At 41.4% G+C, this 20,984-nt stretch overlaps 1 protein-coding gene across 2 annotated transcripts; it reads left to right on the top strand.

Moving 5' to 3' along the window:
• The first annotated feature begins 1,338 nt into the window (after positions 1–1,338).
• On the top strand, positions 1,339–19,456 carry txn2 (thioredoxin 2). 2 transcript variants are annotated; one of them, XM_003220934.4, is made up of 4 exons: positions 1,339–1,490; positions 4,018–4,292; positions 9,531–9,654; positions 18,850–19,456. In XM_003220934.4, exons 2-4 carry the CDS (start codon positions 4,018–4,020, stop codon positions 18,964–18,966), a joined length of 516 nt encoding a protein of 171 aa, XP_003220982.2. In that variant the 5' UTR covers positions 1,339–1,490; the 3' UTR covers positions 18,967–19,456. The 2 variants fall into 2 exon arrangements, with proteins under 2 accessions (XP_003220982.2, XP_008108856.2); XM_008110649.3 differs by having other exon boundaries at positions 1,397–1,529.
• The last annotated feature ends 1,528 nt before the right edge of the window (positions 19,457–20,984 follow it).

The following is a 20,984-nucleotide window of genomic DNA, read 5'->3' on the forward strand; positions in this document are numbered from 1 at the left end:
GGAACATGGCCATACAGCCAAGAAAACTCACAGTAACCCAATATTGATCATTGCTTGGCAAAGTTAACTGCTGCGGAATATGCATTGTAATAGCTTTCAGAGGGAAGGAGGGAATGGGCAATTGAGCTGCCTTAGAGCCAAAGTTAAAACAAAGAAGGCTCAGAGAAGGCACTAGATGAGAGTAATATTTATTTATTTATTTACATCATTTTTAACCCCCCTCTCTCACTCAAAGGGACTCAAAGCGGCTATATAACAAAGAAGTCGCAAGTAGCTGGTATTAGCTGGCCCTAATTGCAACAAATGCTAATTCAGCAAAGGACAAGAGGGATCCTCTTACCTCTGGAGTCTATACCATGCAGATGTGGACAAGTCTACATAGGGACCACCAAACACAGCATTGCCCAAACACGAATCAAGGAACAGGAAAAGCACTTTCTCCTGCCCTGGATATTCCACAGATATATAAACCCCACTTGCCTAGTTTCCAATATACCCCACAACCTCTGAAGATGCCTGCCATAAATGTGGGCGAAACGTCAGGAGAGAACGCTTCTGGAACATGCCTATACAGCCGGGAAACTCACATCAACCCAGTTATTTGATTGTTCTTTAGTATGGGCATGCAAACAGTGATACTGAAAGCTTCAGTTACTGGGTGGATCTACACACTGTTGAATTAATGCAGTTAGACACTATTTTAACAGCCATGGCTCAATGCTATGGAATCATGCGAGTTGTAGTTCTACAAGGTCGTTAGCCTTCTCTGCCAGGGTGCTGGTGCCTCACCAAACTACAACTCCTATGATTCCACAGCATCGAACCATGTTGTGAGTTTTCCAGGCTGTATGGCCATGTTCTAGAAGCATTCTCTCCTGACGTTTCTCCCACATCTATGGCAGGCATCCTCAGAGGTAGTGAGATCTGATGGAAAACTATGCAAGTGGAGTTTATATACCTGTGGAAGGTCCAGGGTGTGAGACAGAACTCTTGTGTACTTGCGGCAAGTGTGAATGGTGCAATTGGCCACCTCGATTAGCAGTGAATAGCCTTGCAGTTGTGATTTAACTGAGCTATCATCAAAACCATGCCGCCAAACATGCTCAGTTGACAAATCTCCAAAATGTCAAGGACATAACGCTGGAAACGCTGACCTCGCTGAAAATAAGCGCTTTCTATTGGCGCAATCAGGCTCTGTAACAAGGTCAGGCCTCCCCAACAGCCAATCGGCATCCAGGCAAAGGGGGGGGGGGGAAGTTACTCGGCGGTCGGAAGTACAGCCGTCTTAGCCAATAGATACAGAGGATACGAACATTCTGCGCGCCTTAGCCAATCGCCTTCCAGAATTCTCGAAGCCTCCTTTTCGCTAGCCAACCGCCAAGGAAGACGCTATCGTTTTACTCTTTCTCCAGCCAATAAGCTGTTAAGATAGTTGAGCTTTCGGTTTGCGTAGGATTCCTGTGCGAGGGACGCTTCGGGGGGCGTGAAAGGTGAGGAAGAGATCGGGCTAATTGTTGATTTGTTCCAGGGTACGTCTGCACGGGGCATGGGCAAACTTCGGCCCTCCAGGTGTTTTGGACTTCAACTCCCACAATTCCTAACAGCCAGTAGGCTGTTAGGAATTGTGGGAGTTGGAGTCCAAAACACCTGGAGGGCCGAAGTTTGCCCATGCCGGGTCTACACTGTTGATTTAATGCAGTTTGGTACAACTTTATCTGCTTTGGCTCAGTGTTATGGAAACATGGGAGTTGTTGGGTTGCAGTTTCAAAGCCTGGCTGCTTCCTGCCTGGGGCAATCCTGTCTTAGGAGGTGTTAACTGGCCCTGATTGTTTCATGTCTGGAATCCCCCTGTTTTCAGAGTGTTGTTCTTTATTTACTGTCCTGATTTTAGAGGGTTTTTAAATACTGGTAGCCAGATTTTGTTCATTTTAATGGTTTCCTCCTTTCTGTTGAAATTGTCCACATGTTTGTGGATTTCAGCGGCTTCTCTGTGTAGCCTGACATGGTGGTTGTTAAAGTGGTCCAGCATTTCTGTGTTCTCGAATAATATGTTGTGTCCTGGTTGGTTCATCAAGTGCTCTGCTGTGGCTGACTTCTCTGGTTGAGTTAGTCTGCAGTGCCTTTCATGTTCCTATAAACTCCACTTGCCTAGTTTCCAACAGACCTCACAACCTCTGAGGAACCCTGCCATAGATGTGGGCGAAACGTCTGGAGAGAATGCTTCTGGAACATAGCTATACAGCTCATAAAGCTCACAGCAACCTAGTGATTCCAGCCACAAAAATCATGATGCCATTGGAGAGCTGGCAAATTGGAAGAAGCCAGGATGGGTTTAATTTCAGCCAGGATTTACTAGTTCTTTGAACAAATTGTTGTTTTCTAAGTTCTGAAGCAAATTCTTTAGCAACACCCTTGAAGGCAAAACTGATTTTGAAAAAATCAAGTGAGACAACTGTAGAGGAAAGCAATGTTGTTCGTTTTCAAGTCTTTCTTCCTCTTGTTTATGCTCTACTTTACTGATATTTAGTTCTCTACTTTACTGATATTTAGTTCTTTAGTTCTCTACTTTACTGATATTTTTAGGACTATAGTAGAGCTGGTCTATAGGAATATTAATCTTTTTGGGATTGCTATAAGGCTGATCGAGTACACTTAATATAAATTACTGTCATATACAACTAACTGTCATAGCTGTTTTATCCTTTATGTAATATATAGTCCTTCAATTTGGACTTGTACTACCAAGCACCTGTATTATAGCAGCCACAGTAATGTAACAGCATTGGATTCTAAAGCCTCCCCCATCCCTCTAAAAACGGAATTCCTCATGGGATACTTGAGCTCCACCATGAGGCAGTCTCGAACTCGTAGAACAAGTTGTTTATTGGCATTAAAAAAACAATTGCATTTGCAAGTTGTTATGAAAGCAGAAAAGAATTTTGAATTGTTTTGCCACATTGAAACAGATGGAATAGTGAATCTGAACTACAGAAATAAGAGTAGGGGATATTGTTAGATCTACAATAAACACAGCCTGGAAATGTTATTATTTTTATTTCCTGATGCCTTAGTCCAGTAATGTCAAACTTATTTTCATTGAGGGCCACATCAGTCTTATGATTGCCTCCACGGATGGAGAATCCATGAATACAGAGGACCAACTGTATTTTTTTTTTACATACTCGTCAATGCACTTTAGATTTTATCCAGTTTGGGTCCCCAGATATTATGCAACAACTCCCATAACTTTTGATTATCTGCCATGCAGATGGGGATTATGGGAATTGCAGTACAACAGCACTTGTGATTCTGAAGTTGGGGAACATCAGACATCCTATCCTCGAGCCTTTTATCTACCTTCAAATCCCACTCTCCTGACTAAACATAAGAAACTGCCCTTCCAGATGTTGCTATATCCCAAATCCCATCACCTTTACTCCTGATATCTAACGATGAGGAATACAGGAGTTGTAGTCCAGCATCTGTAGGGGTACATAAATGACATGGCAGGCCGCATCCAGCCGACAGGCCTTGATTTTGACGTATGTGCCCTAGTCATTAAGGGGCCATGGAATTGAACTAGGTTTTAGGATATTTGGGAAGACTCTTATTTTCGTCCTATAATCCTAGGAGGTACATTCGTCCTATAATCCTAGGAGATTTTTTAAACGTTTGTTGGTCCTTTCTTGTTTTTACTCTTCCCTTTTTAGATTTCAATAGTAGATCTTTCAACCACTTTCAAATACGAAAGATCCAGTAAAAAAAAATTATATTTCCCAGCCTTTCCAATAGATTGAGAGAAAACAGGAGAAATCCAGTGAGTGCATTAAAAAGTAGTCAGAAACATTGGTGCCACTACCAGATATCCCCTGGAACCCCATGGAAGAGGAAGGTGGATATGAAATTGTGTGATAAAGAGTTAAAATGTAGCAGGAAATAGACAAATGTGTTGCCAGGGATGGCAAAGTTTTTTCTTGTTGTGTTTCTATTGTGATGGTTATGTTGTTTCTTTTCCAGATGGCCCAAAAACTTCTGAGACCGTTCATGTCACTCTCTGCCAAGCACCTCTCAAGGCCATTTAGTCCCCAAACTTCACTTCTCCTATGCCGGGTTTCTGCTGTGCCATACAATGTTGCCTGGCACAGGCCGCTTTCCTTTACTGCCACACCTGCAGCAAGGACATTTTCCACCACCCAGGTCTTCAGGAACACCTTTAATGTCCAAGATGGGGATGACTTCCAAGACCGAGTTTTGAAAAGTCAAAAGCCAGTGGTGATTGACTTCCATGCCCAGTAAGTGCAGGAGGTGTTTTTCTTCTTGATTTAAAACCAGAGCTTGAGAACGTTATATTTTGGAATTGCTATTTCCAAAATGCCCTGTCAGCCTGGACACTGGCCATACTGGCTGGGGCATTTAGGGAGTGGCACTCCAAAAAAAAAATTCTAGTGGTTTCTCAAAATAGCAAAAATCCTGGTTTCCGTTCCTATCTTGTGTCTACCTCCCTGGATAAACAACTCAAATTGTATCATGAGGACAACACTGGAAATATAGATTTTGTGTTTGGATGTGCTGCCTTCTTTTAATTTCCTTGTGTTATTGTTTCTGGAAGTGGACACACACAAAAAGTAATACAAGACATGAAACAATCAGGGCCAACTAACACATCACAACAAAGGATTCCTCCAGGCAGGAATAGCCAGGGTTTGAAGCAGCAAGGCTATTCAATGCTAATCAAGTTGGCCAGTAAGAACATTCACACTTGCCTGTAGCAGAAAAGAATCCTTTCTCTCACCCTGGACTTTCCACAGAAGCCTTCCACAGGATGGTAAAACATCCGGGTGTCCTCTGAGTAACATCCTTGCTATTTGCAGTTTCTGAAGTTGCTCCTGATACCCTTTCCATGTCTAGGCCTCAGAGCCTCAGCCTCGCATAATTCCTCGTGAGTAGCGAGGAGGCGGGCCTAGTCTTTCCTTGTTGGCCCGCCCACACCAGTTGCTAAAGGGTGGAGACTGCTTAGCCATTTCTTGCGCCATTGCTAAGGGTAGGAGGGGAGTGCTTGACCATTGATTAGTGGTATAATTTTTCCTTTCTCAGGTGTGTCAGGTTTGTGAGAGTAGGCTTAAAACACATGGCCATTCGAATGCTATGTTGTGTCCAAATTTCATAGCAATCGGTGGAGTACTTTGGGAAACATGAGGTCCCTCACTGACGGACATTATATTTTTATTTATATAGGTAAATAAATATTTTTTTCTGTTGGTGGCACTGACATTAGTGTGGGTCTTAGAATCAATGACATCACTTGAGTGAAGTTTCTGATTCATAAATCTACAGCATGAAAAAACAACAGTAAAAAATACAGAAATTATTCTTTGGCATTGAAATAAGTATCTCTCAATGTGGTTATTTTCAAATATCCTAAGGATAAAAAACCCAAGGCAGGCCAAATGCTAAGTTGAAACTATCATTGTTCTTTGTAATTAAGAAGGTTAGGGCCTAATGGGAACTGAATTACAACAATAGCTACAGGACTACAATTTGCCTGGCCTCTGTTTTGCCCAGAAATGACTCTTGGATGTTTAACAACAAACATATAGCCACATTTATTTAATATCCAGTCTTTATTCCAGAACTTGGGCTCAATGACAGGATGGGAATGATGGGAATTACAGTAAACATACCTGGAGGGCACTGGATTTGGGAAAGCTTGCCTGGAGTAATCAGGATTGGACTTTTATGTGTTGAAGGGATGTGAACTTTGGTCAACAAGAGCATACCAAGAAATAAAAAAACATCTATGCTTAGAATTCTTTTAACCTGAGTACATTTTGCACCAGGTTTCAACTGACAGGTCTTTGAGTTCATGTAATAAAAAGCCACTCCAAACCAAAGTAGAACCCCTTAAGTCTGGAGTTTGTCCATCTCTCACCTAAAACATTCTTTGTGCTCATATCTCATAGTAATGGATATACAAGAGCAATTGAAAAGAAGCACTCAGAGATAAAAGATCAGGATTTGAATTGCTCCCTCGGCCACAGTGGTTGACTTTAAACAAATCACACTCTCTCAGTCTCAGAGTGAGGTAAAGCTAGGTCCACTCTAAACAAATCTAGACAGGAAAACTCTGTGATAGCTCTGCCTTACATTACCAGAAACCAGAACAACGTGAAGGCACACAGTAATTATAATTTGTATCCATAGCTCAATTTTCTGCTATTACCACTACCTATACAGTTTAGGTCCAGGACATTTGACTGATTGTACCTCCCTGTATGAAGCTGCCTTGACTCTGGTTTCAGTCCAACCAGATGCTTCATACGGCTGGTGGACACACAGAACAGGGCCTTGTCAGTGGCTGTCCCAAGGCTTTGGGGCTCTCTCTCCTTTGGAAGCAAGAAATCCTCCCCTCATTGCTGTCATTCTGCTGTTAGACAACTTTTTTTTATTCCAATTATTTTTAGGATAGACTGTTGCTGAGGAAAAGCCTTTTAAGATGTGTTGTACTACTTTAAATTGCTATGTTTTTAATGGCTTTGTTATAATTTTAGGTATATGTTTTAAAATAGTTTTGATACTGTTAATATTTTAATATTGATATTTTACATGTCTCTTTACTATAAGCATTTGAATTTGTAAACCACCAACAGTCCTTGCCTGGAAGGAAAGTGGCTATAAATTAAACAGTGATTGTTGTCATTAAAGCATTTGTTACCATCACTGACAGGAGACGGGTAAGATACGGGAGGAGGAGGTCAGTGCTTTCTTGTGGGATATGAATAACTAATCAAGACCAATGGCCACCTTGATTTTGGACCAAGTCCTTTTATCAACATAGGAGACAATCTGGGGAACGTTGGGAGACTCTAATGGAATTACAAATGGGGTAGACATATACAGCCCTTGCAAGAGATACCATCCAGCAGACAGGACTTGCTTCCCAATGGTTTGATATTCCACCAGAGTACTGGTTCTCAACCTGTGAGTCTCCAGGTGTTTTGGCCTATAACTCCCAGAAATCCCAGCTGTTAGGATTTCTGGGAATTGAAGGCCAAAACATCTGAGGACCCACAGGTTGAGAACCACTGCACTAGAGCTTGGGGGGGAGGAGAACAAGAAACTTTTTGCAATTGGTCAACTTAATTAGTGTTGAATAGCCTTGCTGCTTCAAACCCTGGCTACTTCCTGCCTGGGGGAATCCTTTGTTGGGAGGTGTCAGCTGGCCCTGATTGCTTCATGTCTGGTATTCCACTGTTTTCTGATTAGTGTTATTTATTTACTGCAAGAAATGTTGCACTTGGCCAAGTTGATAAGCATTGAATAGCCTTGCTGCTTCTGGTGTGAGAGAACTGGTCATTAGCAAGGATGTTGCCCAAGGGACACCCGCATGTTCTACCATCCTGTGGGAGGCTTCTCTTTATATATCTGTGGAAGGTCCAGGGTGGGGGAAAAAACTTTTTCCTGAGTTTTTTTCTTTGAACCAGACTGGGCCACAGCAGTGCATGGCCGGGTACAGACTAGTATATAATAATAAAGCGCTAGTGATTCTAAGATGCACCCCATTTTTAGAGATGTTTATATAGGGAGGGGGGGGAATGCATCTTCAGACTGAAAGAATACAGGCAATGTGTGTCCCATCTGCCTTCCTCTTCATTCCTGTGTTCTGCCTTGAGTGGCAAATACCAGACATTTTTGTTCCATTTTATTCATATTTTTGTGTTCGTGCTTGCTGTTATAGAGGACCCAGATCCTGCTTACATTATTGCTAGGGATATTTCCTAGCAGTAAACAAATTCTATAAAAATTAATGAAGCTACTTGACCTTTGGATCAGAACAGTAGAATATCAAAATTTAACTTGTTTGGTCTTTGCCATTATACAGCTTTTGCGTGACTCTGACATTTTTTGTTTGCTTAAAAGGTTGAGGGAGAGGAAGGAAGCGAGGAACCATGTCAGCCGCTGCTTAGCAACCAAGGGAGCCATATTCTCTTCATATCAGCATATTCTTTTTTTTCCAGCCTGAAGCAACTACCATATATACTTGTGTATAAGGGCTGGCTTGGGGGGGGGCAAAATTATATATTTTGCTTTGGCCTGTGGATCAGTCTGCATTAATACTGGAGTTTAAATGCACCGGTGGATTCTGGAAGACCAGAATTTGAATCTCTCTCAGCCATGGAAATTGTCTGGGTGGCCTTGGCAAGTCCCATTCTCTCCATCTCAAAGGAAAGCAAAGGCAAAGCCCGCTTGCCAAGGAATCCCTGTGGTAGGTTCACCTTTGGGTCCATGTTCAAACATTATTTGAAGGTACACATCAACAAAAACTGCAGACATACAGTACTGTTGTAATCCAGCAGACATTGTGTTGTCGAAGGCTTTCGTGGCTGGAATCACTAGGTTGCTCTGAGTTTTCTGGGCTGTATGACCATGTTCCAGAAGCATTCCCTCCTGACTATAGATGTGGGTGAAACATCAGGAGAGAATGCTTCTGGAACATGCCCATACAGCCCAGAAAACTCACAGCAACCCAGCAGTCATTATTTTTTCCTCCCTCACAGGCTGCATTTAAACTGTAGAATTAATGCAGTTTGACACCTCTTTAGCTGCCACGTTGCAATGCTGTGGAATCACAGGAGTTTTAGTGTTACAATCTCTTTAGCCCTGTCGGCCAAAAGTGTTGGCTTTCACAATAAGTTTGGACCTCTGAAAGACAACCTACGTGGTTTCAGACTCAATGTCTTGAATGACATTAAAACAGCTTTAAAATCATGGGTCACGAAGCAAAACATTGATTTTTTCCTAAATGGTTTTGATGCCTGGGTTAAACGATGGCGCAAATGTGTACAAATTTATGGTGACTATGTTGAACATCAGTTTTGCATAGAGCCTACGTTCTGTAGCAACTTCTGCTGTTATATGTTCATAACATTTTTACAACACAGGAGGCAAAACTGTTTGACCCACCCATGTATATAAAAGTCAAAGTATGCATGCATGTTTATCTGTTTGTACCACAAAGGTTGATGTGATGTTAATTGGAAAAGGAAGGTGATCTGTATATGAGGGGAAGGTAAGAAGGAAGGAAGGAAGGAAGGAAGGAAGGAAGGAAGGAAGGAAGGAAGGAAGGAAGGAAGGAAAGACAAGAAAAGAAAAAGTAGGGAAGGAAGGAAGAGAAAGGAAAGGAGAAAGGTATGGGGAAGAAAGGAAAGAAAGAGAAAGAAAGGGATGAAGGAAGGGAGAGAAGATAAAGTAAATAAACTAAAGAGAGGGAGAAAGTATATGAGGGAAAGGGAGAAAGGAAAGAAAGAACCATAAAGCGAGTATTGCCATGGTGACATTGTGAAGAAGGCCTACTCAGAGCTGGAGGATGGTCTAACGACCCTGGAAAATGGCAGGTATATACGCTAGTTAAATATAAAGGCCAGAAAAATGGGGGGGTGTGTAATGGCTCGATGTGTTTGGAAAAGCACCATCTTTTTAAAGGTTGCCGCTTCTTCCTATTTAAACCCTAATTATTTTTTCTTTGCCTGGAGGTGGTGTGGTCCCTGCAAGATCCTGGGACCTAGACTAGAAAAGATGGTGGCCAAGCATCAGGGGAAGGTGCTTATGGCAAAAGTGGACATTGACGATCACACAGACTTAGCCCTCGAATATGAGGTATGTGCTCCTTAGAAACACATATACACACACACACACACACTGCTATGTGCATATGATATGCTTTATGAAGCCAATATGATTTATGTTTATTTGTTCTGATCTCTATCTTCCCATTTAATGGGGAAGTTCTTTTCCCTTGCAATTCTGTTTTTGCCGAAAAACTTAGAAGTTCTCTATATCTGGTTTTTTTTAAAAGTATACCTGGATTGAGAAGGAATCATTGCTATGGAGCAATAAGGGCGTATGTACAGATAGAAATAAGCATCTCAGATATTGAACAGAAAACTACAATCTCAAACAGTTGTATGCCCTAAAATAGTCCCAATTTGTCAGAGATCATTCCAGTTGATTTTCTGTCATCTCGCTTTTTCAGATTCTTTTAACATAGCCCAGTTTCTCTTTTCTCCTCCAATTTTCTCCTTTCTCCTCAACTTACTTTGTCTGTAGCAAACTGAATTTAAAGTGAAACAGTGCAATTAATTTAGCAGGGGGTTCAGGCAAAAGTTAACAGTTGCAGTCTCTCATAGCTTGTGTATATTTTTCCTCGTGCATATCTTTTGCCATCTGGACCACACTCTGTTGTTGCTTGGTCACACATTTCTCAGTATTTCTCTGTGAAATGTTGTAAGGTATATAATGGGTGATGTTAGGTTCTTGTATTAACATAAGGCTAACCCTCAGCACCAGACACAAAGGAGAGCCAAACACCATTTATGCTCACAAATCTATGCATGCATTAGCTTACCATTTTGCCCTGGGGGAAAAATCCATGTGCTAAGTATCACATTTTAAAAAATGCAGATAGTATGCTTGTAGTTCAAAAATGTACACAAACACACCTCAGTTAACAATAGTGCCAATTTCCATGTGTTAATTTTGAAAGATGGGCATGAAAATAGCTACAGAAATTTTTGTCTGGGGAAACAAAACTATTCAATCTGATAGGTACCCAAGTAAGAAAGTTCTTTGAAGTGTAAATCACAGAATGTCAAGATGCTGATGCTTAGCACTTTTGCCCATACTTACCTATCTCTGATTTCTAATCTCATAGCTGACCACACTTTCTGAGCAGTTTCCTGACACTGCAGTTTAACACTTACTGGAGAGCAGTTGGATGTTAGGCCCTGTGCAAAAGACACTTGTGAGCAGATCCTTGTCCAGAGTGTTTAGTATCCAAATGAGATAGAAAAGTGATGGGACATGATGTAATTCAATAAATTAGAAAGAGAGATGTTGCAGAAGGAATGCTGCTCTGCTGGGGCCAAGAAAGGCTTAGAGGGGAGGCAGAAAGAGATAATCCCCTGGAAGATAATACAGGAGGAGCCTTTTTCCATCAACTAGTCAAGTTGTGGGGGAGCTGACTTGATAGTGAAGGGGAATGCAGAGACAGGCAAACTGGCCTGTTTTGGATAGCTTAGAATACATATTGGGAAACCAGTGGCCCTCTAGATTTGGATGACTACTTGTTTCATAATCCCAGGTTAGCAGAGCCAGTAGGGAAAAGTGAAAGGAGCTGTAGTCCATCAACATCCAGAGCACCACATATTCCCTGTCCCTAAATTAGTAGACAGGAAGACTGCAGAATTTCAAATGGGGATCATAAATTTTACTTCTGAAAGCAAACAGTCTTTGCAAAACCTTTCTTTAGATAACCAAAACAACTTTTAAAAGTGTTTAAAAGGGTATATATTTAATTTTGTTCAAGGATCTTCTAGCTTTAGATTCAGTGTATAGAAAACTGAAAAAAAAAACTGAATTACAAAAGCAGAGAATATGTTGTGTTCCAGGGCCCTTCCACATAGCCCTATATTCCAGAATATCAAGGCAGAAAATCCCACATTATCGGATTGTGGACTCAGATAACCCAATTCAAAGCAGATATTGTGGGATTTTTTGCCTTGATATTCTGGGATATAGGGCTATGTGGAAGGACCCCCAGAGACTGTTGGACTGCAATTTCCAGTTAATATCATTAGCAATAGAGGATGTTGGAAGCCAGAAAGATTGCCTTCCATTTCTCTAGTCTACATCCATGCTTCCCAAACTCTGATATTCAAGTATTTTGGACTTTAGCCTTTAAATTGAAGAAGAGTTACAAATTTCATTTTTTTCACATTTCAAGAGTGATGTGAAATGTAACTGGGATCTCTTAGGCCCCTTGTACACTGCCATAAAAATCCTATATAGCACTGTAGACTCAGATAATCCAGTTCAAAGTGGATTATCTACCTTGATATTTTGGATTATATGGCAGTGTAGAAGGGCCTTAGTTCTCTTAAACCCTCATTTATCATTAAGTGAGAGTTCAGATCCAGAGCTTTACATTACTTTTTTTGAACTACAGTTCCTGGAAATACTGTCATGGCCACATAACTTCCACTAGATGTCATAAGATACCTCTTGTGTCTCTACTTTAAAAGGACTTGAGGAATTCAGCTGCTTTAGATCTTAGAGCTGCTTCTACTCAGAAATAATGACACTGGGCTAGGCAGATCAGTAATATTCTGTAAGTACAATTCAGCTTCATTTGGCCAAAGGGAATTTTTAGTTCAGGACCCTAAAATGGTTCTTTTTTTTCTGACACTCCCTTGGGGATTTTCAAGGCTTGCTTCTTTCGGTTCTTGTGGATTCTTTAGAGATTGCCAGTAAACCTCCCACACTTCTCTGTCTCCCTCACCCACCTCTGTTTACAAGACAGCAGGCAACATCCCAGCTGCAAATTTCACAACAGCACCAATTCTTTCAAAGGGAGAGAAAGGAAGGGGGGAGAAAGACCCCTCCTCCTGTGAGCCTTGGAATGCCTTTGCATTCCTCCACATGGGTCCTGGCCTGCCCTGGCTCCAAGCTGTCCCAGCGGAGCAGCCATCCGTGAAGTGTTTCCTGCTGTGAAACCAAGGGTGGGAGGACTTCACAAGAACACACTCCAGATCTGTACAAGCCAGAGCTTTGTTCTCTGATGTTCAAGGAGGGAAGGACTTGGGCACTCTGACCCAAGCTCTGGTTGCCTTTGCTGCTGCGCTGCTGGAGGACAGCCTTGCTGCAACTCTTTGCTTGACATCTCTTGTGTACCTACCTTTCTGCCTATGACAAATACTCAATTTGTTTAAGGAGTGGGCCTTTGGCTTAGGGCACATCTACACGGTTTGATACCACTTTAACAGCCATGGCTCAGTGCTGTGGAATTGTGGGATTTGTATTTTGGTAAGGTGGCAGCACTCTTTTGCAGAGAAGGCTCCAGACCTTGTAAAACTACAGTTCCCAGTATTCCATAGCCCTGAGTTATGGCAGTTAAAGTGGTATCAGATTGCATTAATTCTGCAGTATAGATGCTCCCTTAGTCTATTCTTCTGCCCTTGCAGGCAAGAAACCTGTCCTTCCTATATAAAAAGGAAGCTCCTATATAAATGGAGCTAAATGTAGCTCCTGTATAAAAAGGTAAAGCCACCCTGAGTCCCCTCGGGTGAGAAGGGCGGGGTAGAAATGATAGAAATAAATAAATAAATAAAGGTTTTCCCCTGACATGAAGTCTAGTCATGTCCGACTCTAGGGGTTGGTGCTCATCTCCATATCAAAGCTGAAAAGCTGGCGTTGTCCATAGATACCTCCAAGGTTATGTGGCCAGCATGACTGCATGGAACGCCATTTCCTTCCCACTGGAGCGGTACCTATCGATTTACTCACATTTGCATGCTTTGAACTCGGGCCCCTTCCACACAGCTGTATAAAATCCATATTCAACTGGATTATATGGCAGTGTGGACTCTGATAACTCAATTCAAAGCAGATATTGTGGATGATCTGTCTTGATATTCTGGGTTATATGGCTGTGTGGAAGGACCCTCAGTCATTTATAGATAGGATTCCCGTAGAACTTTTGAGACTGAGAAAAAAGACATTTCTCATTAAAAACTTTTTGTGGACTCCAGCCTACTTCATCACATGTATGCAGTGAAGCCTCTATGGCACATGAGTCAAACACAAGGCCCATGTGCTAAATCTGTTTGTCATGTTGTGCTGCTCTACCTAGAAATCTTTTGTCCATCATAGATGTTCTATTTTGGGCAAATCTATGCATCCGGATGGTCTGGAGCTGAAATGTGGGCATGGGAAAGGGGAATTGGATACTAGGTCTGTGGGCACCACTACTGATAGTTTTTATCCTACTTGCCTTGATCAGAGAGGGTCTGCAGTGGTGCAGCGGGTTAAACCACTAAGCTGCAGAACTTGCTGATTAGAAGGCTGGTGGTTCAGATTCGTGGAGGGGGGTGAGCTCCAGTAGTTAGCCCCAGCTTTTGCCAACCTAGCAGTTCGAAAACATGTAAATGTGAGTAGATCAATAGGTAACACTTCGGCAGGAAGGTAATGGCACTCCATGCAGTCATGCTGGCCACGGAGCACGCCGGCTCTTTGGCTTAGAAAGGGAGATGAGCACCTACCCCCAGAGTCGGACACAACTAGACTTAATGTCAGGGGAAAACGTTTACCTTTACTTCATCAAAGAGTAAGTAAAATGAGCTGCCCTGCTTCTTCCAGCACTGAAAGTCTTGCAAATAAAGAGAGGAGCGTTTTAAAGATCCATAGCAAAGAATCATACTGACCTCTAGGCGTCACTAAAGAACACCAAACAAAAAAAAATCCAAGTATTTGCATACTTAATCCTTACTTTAAGCAAGAGAGGGGTATGGGGGGAAGTTGTTGCTTAATTACACCTTCCTGGGTTAACCATTGGATGTAACCCTCTTGAGTAACTGCTTTGCATTGGCCAACAGACAGGAAAGGGTGGTGCCAATTGAAAGAGGCCTTTGAGCAAAACTTTGGAGACAGTTTTATATTTTGTTTGTTTTGTTTTTTGTTTTGTTTTTTGCAAGAATTCCCCCACCCACCCACCCCCGCCATACTGGCACACGCCCCCCCCCCCCCCCAAAAGTAACTTTCCCAAATGTGAGGCGAGGATATCTGCATGTGGCAAATTGCTGATGGCAGCAAAATGCCTTGCAGCTGGGAGCGTTGTTTGATGAGAGAGTGCATTCCTGGGATGGACAGCATGCAAGATAAGGATGGGACATGACCCAGTGGCTGTGCTGTCTGCAGATAAGGGCGCCAGTGGAGCTGTGGAATGTGTCAGCCCCTTCTGAAATATTTGCCAATGCCTCCCCGGCCATTCTCTGGCCTCTTCATGGGCTTACTCATCATATGGGCCAGGGCTTGTGGTTTCCAGGGCCTGCAGTGTAAATGCAGGAATTTGGTCTGAGCCAGGATAGCCTCCTCTATCCCAGTCCCTGTTTCCTGTTCTTGTCTGATCCTAGTGGTATTCTTTACTATTTAAAAAACAAGCAGTAAAAAGTTGATAGATCTGGAATTTGAAAAATTATAGCTCCCAGACTCTTCCAACCAGCATGCCATTGGTTGATAGAATTTGCCATTTTGAATGCAAAAAAACCTAAAAACTTCTTGAAGTTCTGATAAATCAATAAAACAAATTTGGCGTGAGGGAAGGATTATGTGACTGAACTCAAGAGAAGTCTGAGAAGGGTAGCAATTCGGGTTTGTTTTCAGTTTCTCTTCATCACAGTTGTCAGTTTGCTAGTTCTTAGCAGTTGCTTCTTCAGGTTGAGAGTTGATAGATGTGTACACACATTTATACATATAATAATAATATGCAACTGCAAAAGGCCACCCTACCGGGATCTGCGCGCATCATCCGAAAATACATCACATGGTCCTAAACACTTGGGAAGTGTTCGACTTGTGATTTTGTGATACGAAATCCAGCATGTCTATCTTGTTTGCTGTGTCATAATAAAATAATAATAATAATAATAATAATAATAATAATAATAATAATAATAATAATAATAGCTTTGTTCTTATATCCTGCCACCATCTCTCCAAAGGGAGCTTACATATCGGGCAGAAAGTTCAACAGACATAAAAGCAAACAATCTATTAAAACAAAACCACCACTAAAATAAAATAAGAACATTATAAAATACAACAATCCATATAAAAATATAAAACACATTTAAACATAAGAGAAAAAACAGCAGCATTGAGGCTCCATCAGACAGTGTTCAACAGAAACCAATGACCATAATTACAAGGCTATAAAAGGGGTGGACGTGGGATAGTGCAAAACAACGTACCATAGAGCCGGGAAATGAATGAGGTGCAGAGAACAGAGTACTATCTGGCGACCTAGGGACAGGGCATTTATAACTAGGGACTAGTTGTTCTCAAATGCTTCCTGGAACATCCAGGTTTTCAGATCCCTACGAAAGAAAGACTGTATGGGGGATTGCCTAATCTCCGTGGGGAGGGTGTTCACATGCCTGCCTGCAAAGATTTAAAAATGTGTTGCAAATCTCTGACCAAGTTTCAGAAGCTCAAAAAAATTAGACTTTTGTGACTTTCCTCATTCATTAATAAACATCATATTTGGCTTAATAGCAGCCTCTGCATAACTGGGGTGTTCTTGCTTTGGGAGCTTGATGGCAGATGCGGATTGGAAATAGATAATGGACATCCCAAAAGGAACTGCTTAAAAGCTTCCTTTTGGTAGCTATATCCCTATAAGTATAGGTAATTTCTCCCCAGCCTCCAGACATATTGTAAGCACCAGTATGTCCAGGTGTTTATAGTTAATGTTTCCTTGACACATGGTCAGAGGTGACAGACAATCATATCTCCTCACATGGTGAGCTTTTATGCACTTATGAACAGTCCAAGAGCTTCCTTTTCAGAGCAGAGGCAGAGAACATTTGGCCCTTTGTATGCCGGGGAATTCAACTCCTCGAAGCTACAACCAGTACGGCTATGGTAAGGGCTAAATATTCCTCAGCCCTGTTTTCAGAGTGTAGTATTGTTGTAGTTTAATACCTCAGTAAAGTCTGCTCCTTCTCTCCAGTCTTTCCTAAGCAGTTAAGAATTCCATTATTTTCAGTGCTGGGGGGGGGGGGGGGGGGTTGTCCAAATCTTTTTAGAAAATGGCCAGGAAACAGATGTGTTTGTTTAATTGTGAAAGATGTTTCATCATTCCTGTCTTTGGGCCTTTTTATATTCACAGTAATATTGACTTAAGGAACCTGATCCTCAAGATAATCTGATAAGCCTGATCGGGAAATTAGACCTTCAAAACATTAAAAACTGTAGTAGTATCTTTTATTGGGTTTTTCAGAACTAGGACTCTTGTGTACATTATAGCATGATGGTTCCACTTTTAAATGCTATGGCTGTATCATGTGCAATCCGGGAGGGAGGGATGTAGTTTTGTGAGGCATTTCAGTTCTCTGATTGAGAATACTCTAAAGGTAAAGTTTTTCCCTGACATTAAGTCTAGTCATGTCTGACTCTGCAGTTGGTGCTCATCTCCATTTCTAAGCCAAAGAGACAGCGTTATACGAAAACACCTCCAAGGTCATGTGGCTGACATGACTGCATGGAGACACATTATCTTCCTGCCAGAGCAGTACCTATTGATCTACTCACATTTGCATGTTTTTGAACTGCTAAGTTGGCAGAAGCTGGGTTTAACCGACTGCACCACCAGGGGCTCTAAATACTCTAAAATACACCTCCATAAACTGCAGACCCTAGGATTCCATAGGATGCAGCATTGTCAGTTAGGGTGTAATCATACCACATAGCTTAGCACTGGTATATCTCAATACTTGGCCTTACTATCCTAATGGCACCATACCCGGTTAGTACTTGACTGGGAGGCTGAATGCTAGGTGTTGTAGGCTGGCTACATTTCAGAGGAAGGAATTGGCAACCTCCCATCTGAGTATTCATTACCTAAGAAAACTCTTGTGAAATTCATGAGGTTACCATAAGTTGACAAATGAGTTAAAGGCGCGCACACACATTCAAATGCATCTAAGTTTATGAAAGTAAAGTGTTCTTGAGTATATGACTTTTACAGAAACTTTAGTACCAGAGGCAGAAATATAATAGAAAGGGTAAGGATAAGTTCCTTTGCCACAGAAAAAAAGACCAGTTCAACATGTTTCACCAAATTCCAAGGCATATCCATGTTAGTGTGGGTCAGTATGCAAAGGGATCTTGCAGCACCTTTGATGCTAACAGAGAAAGAAGTTGGTAGCATAAGCTTTTGCAGACTTAAGTCTACGAAACCAAAGTTTCGATTCAAAACTAACAGTAATTGCATGGGAAATGAAACTACCAGGTCAGGTGAGTCTTGCCATAAGAAGACACAAACTTTGTGAACCTTCTACAGACATACCAAATGCACCCAACAAATATTTTTCTTTCACCAGACACTGGTTTTGTTAGATTTTCAATTTGGTAGCCAAACTTAAGTTCTGTGTTTTTTTAACATGTTGAGGGTAGATTATCAGGCAGGCTAATTTTTCCCCTTTGCACTCTGTTTTGCTATTTACATATACTCAATAAGGGATTCTAAAGGCAATTGTTTTTACTTTGACTGTTGTAGACAAGCACACACAAATAGAGTAGGCTTGCCTGATATTGCACTGTTTACTGTAGATAGGGCATTACAACTTCAGCAAGTGAAAGTGTGCATTTCTTCAGTTATTTCCAATCCTCCCAATTCCAATGCTGTTAAAAACAAACTTCCAGATAGGAGGAGGAGGAGGAAGAGGAAGAACAGGGGCTGGGTCACCAGAAAAAGACCTTGTAAAAAAGGACCTTCTTAGTTTGAGGTTTTATTAACTGAGCTATGGCCTTAGTGTGAAAGGGTTACAGTATTGTGTCAGAACCCTGGAAGATGCAGACGTGTTAACATTCCTGGGTATAAAATCATATTTTCCATTTTATCAAAACTTCTTTTACCCAAGATATAAATTCCATACTAAAGTTTAATGACTGGTAGCAGGGCTTGGCTACATTATACTCTTTGGGCTACAACGTCTGATAGCCCCTAGCTTGCATACACAGTGCCTATACTGACAGGGAGATTCAAGGACCTATAGTCCCCAAATTAATTTTCCAGGCTCTGGAACAGAGAGGATAAAAGCACAATGAAAGAGATTTAAATGTTCCTGATAAATTCTCCAAGACTGCTCCAATATGAGGAAACATTAATCATTGACTTCTTGAAAGAGCCTACCTTTTGTTTTAATGTTTGCTTTGCCTTTTGAAATGATGTTCACGGGTCAGTGAAGCACAGCTGTTACTTTCCTTGTGTCTTTCTTTTGGTGTCCTTGTCCCTAGGTTTCTGCAGTGCCCACAGTCCTGGCGATGAAGAACGGAGATGTTGTGGACAAGTTTGTGGGGATAAAAGATGAGGACCAACTGGAAGCCTTCCTCAAGAAACTCATTGGGCCCTGAACAACCAAGGACAACTGAGTGACGTGCGCCAAGGACTCCTGCATCTCTCCTTTTAATAAAAGAAAACTCTTTCCTTGGAGGAAAATGAGAGAAATTGTGAACTATTTTGTAAGAGAGGGACTAGTGTATGATTCTGGAGGGACTGGACTATGCCATTCTTTTAGTTCCTTCTCCTTGGAAATAACAGTAGGTCTGGTTGCTGTGTAATGAAGGCAAAAGGAAGAGCTCACTGGCTAAAAGAAATATGGCAAGAAATGCAGGATTATTAGTAACAGAGTGGAGAAGCTTCCCTCAGCCACCTGGTTCATTCTGGACCCAAAGTAGTGAATAACTGCTGCCCATGAGAGAGTGGCTGATATAATCAGTCATTATTGTCTTCCCTCTTTGTCTGGTAATAGTTTTAAATCATATGCAGTTTTTTGGCTGCTGCCCCAAAACTTGCTGCTGCTGTTTATAACATTAATAAAGAGTAACATTGTTTGGAGTCTTCCTTCCTGTCTGTCTCTCTCAATCTCTCTATGTTCCTCTTGATTCATCAGTGATAAAGTCAGCTTTAGTAATTTCTCCATTCCTCTTTGGTATAGACTTGTTTGTGACTTGAGCAATAAAGGACGTATCTTCAATTGCAATGCCAAAGTTCTTCAACTTATCTTTGGAGCTCTGGCTTTGATTGGGTGGGCAGACACACAACAGTCCTTCAGGAAAGTATCTATACTGCACAGATATAGCAGATCAATACTACATTGCTTATGATGGTTCTGTTTTAGGAATCTTTGTAATTTTAATTCAGTGAAAGACTTGGAATTACATAACACTGGACAATAACTTTTGAACTTTCTAGCTGAGAATTTCAAGACTCCAGGATGTCATGACCTGGAGTCCTATTCCCATGTTTCCTCACTATTGGCTATGCTGTCAGGTATTGATGGGAATTCTAGTCCAGCAGCCTTCAGAGGGTCAGAGTTAGCCATCCCTGGAAATATAGTGAAGATTTAACCAAGATTCCTGACCAGACTACTGAAACAATTATAGGATTGAGTAGATGGAAGAGGCTGCAAGAGGTTTATTCCATTGATCATGGGGTTTTTTAGCTGCCACATCACACTTAACTCATGTTCAGCCTGTTAAGACTACTATGTGGATTATGTGTGGCTGTCTAGGTATAGTACCATAGATTTTGTTGGAATTTCTTTTGTCTCAGAGGAAAGCAAAAGCACCTTTAAACCCATTATGCCAAGAAACCCCCATGATAGTATTGCTGTAGATGAGAAAGCAACTTGATAGCACACAGTAACAAGAATTGACAGTTTCCTGCCATTTAATGATACCCAAGCTTCTCCTGTAGATGTCCTGATTTACCCTAACATTCCAGGTAGGGTCAGACCCTGAAGCTATTTGCAACCAAGTGAAATTAAAAGTTCAATGTTTTTTGAATGAATGGAACTAAAATACCTTTGTTGTGGAACTCTAGTGAGTCTAACCACAGCTGCTAACATGCTAGTTTATACAAAATAAAACACTGATGATTAAAGCAAAGCACATAACAAGATCTAAGGAGTGGTTTGGGGGGGGGGGGGGTGTTAGAGCCCAAATGTGAAGCAGGATTCTGGGTTCTCAAACCAACATTATTTCCAGTTGAAAGAAGAGTGATAATCTTTCCCTAATGTAAATGGTATAATGAATACTATTTGCTAAAATAGCTATTGTTAGGGTAAAAAAGAAACTACTAAATGATAACAAATCTGACTCAATAAAGTTATGCAAAAGCTCTACTGTGTAGATCAGAGAGCACATTTTGGGCCACAGATAGACCCATCGCAGATCTGGACCATTGATGCATTTGATCTTCCAGACCAGAACATGATTTATAAATTAGCAATCCAGCAGTGATCAAAATACAGAGATAACGATGGGTGAAGTTTTATATGGAGCAAATTGTGTCCTCAAGTTACTGTTGAACTGCAACTTCTATCAATAGTAACGAGAGCACATAATAGTGAATGATAGATGTTATTGAC

Source organism: Anolis carolinensis, chromosome 5, assembly GCF_035594765.1.
Source record: "Anolis carolinensis isolate JA03-04 chromosome 5, rAnoCar3.1.pri, whole genome shotgun sequence".
NCBI classification, from domain to species: domain Eukaryota; kingdom Metazoa; phylum Chordata; class Lepidosauria; order Squamata; family Dactyloidae; genus Anolis; species Anolis carolinensis.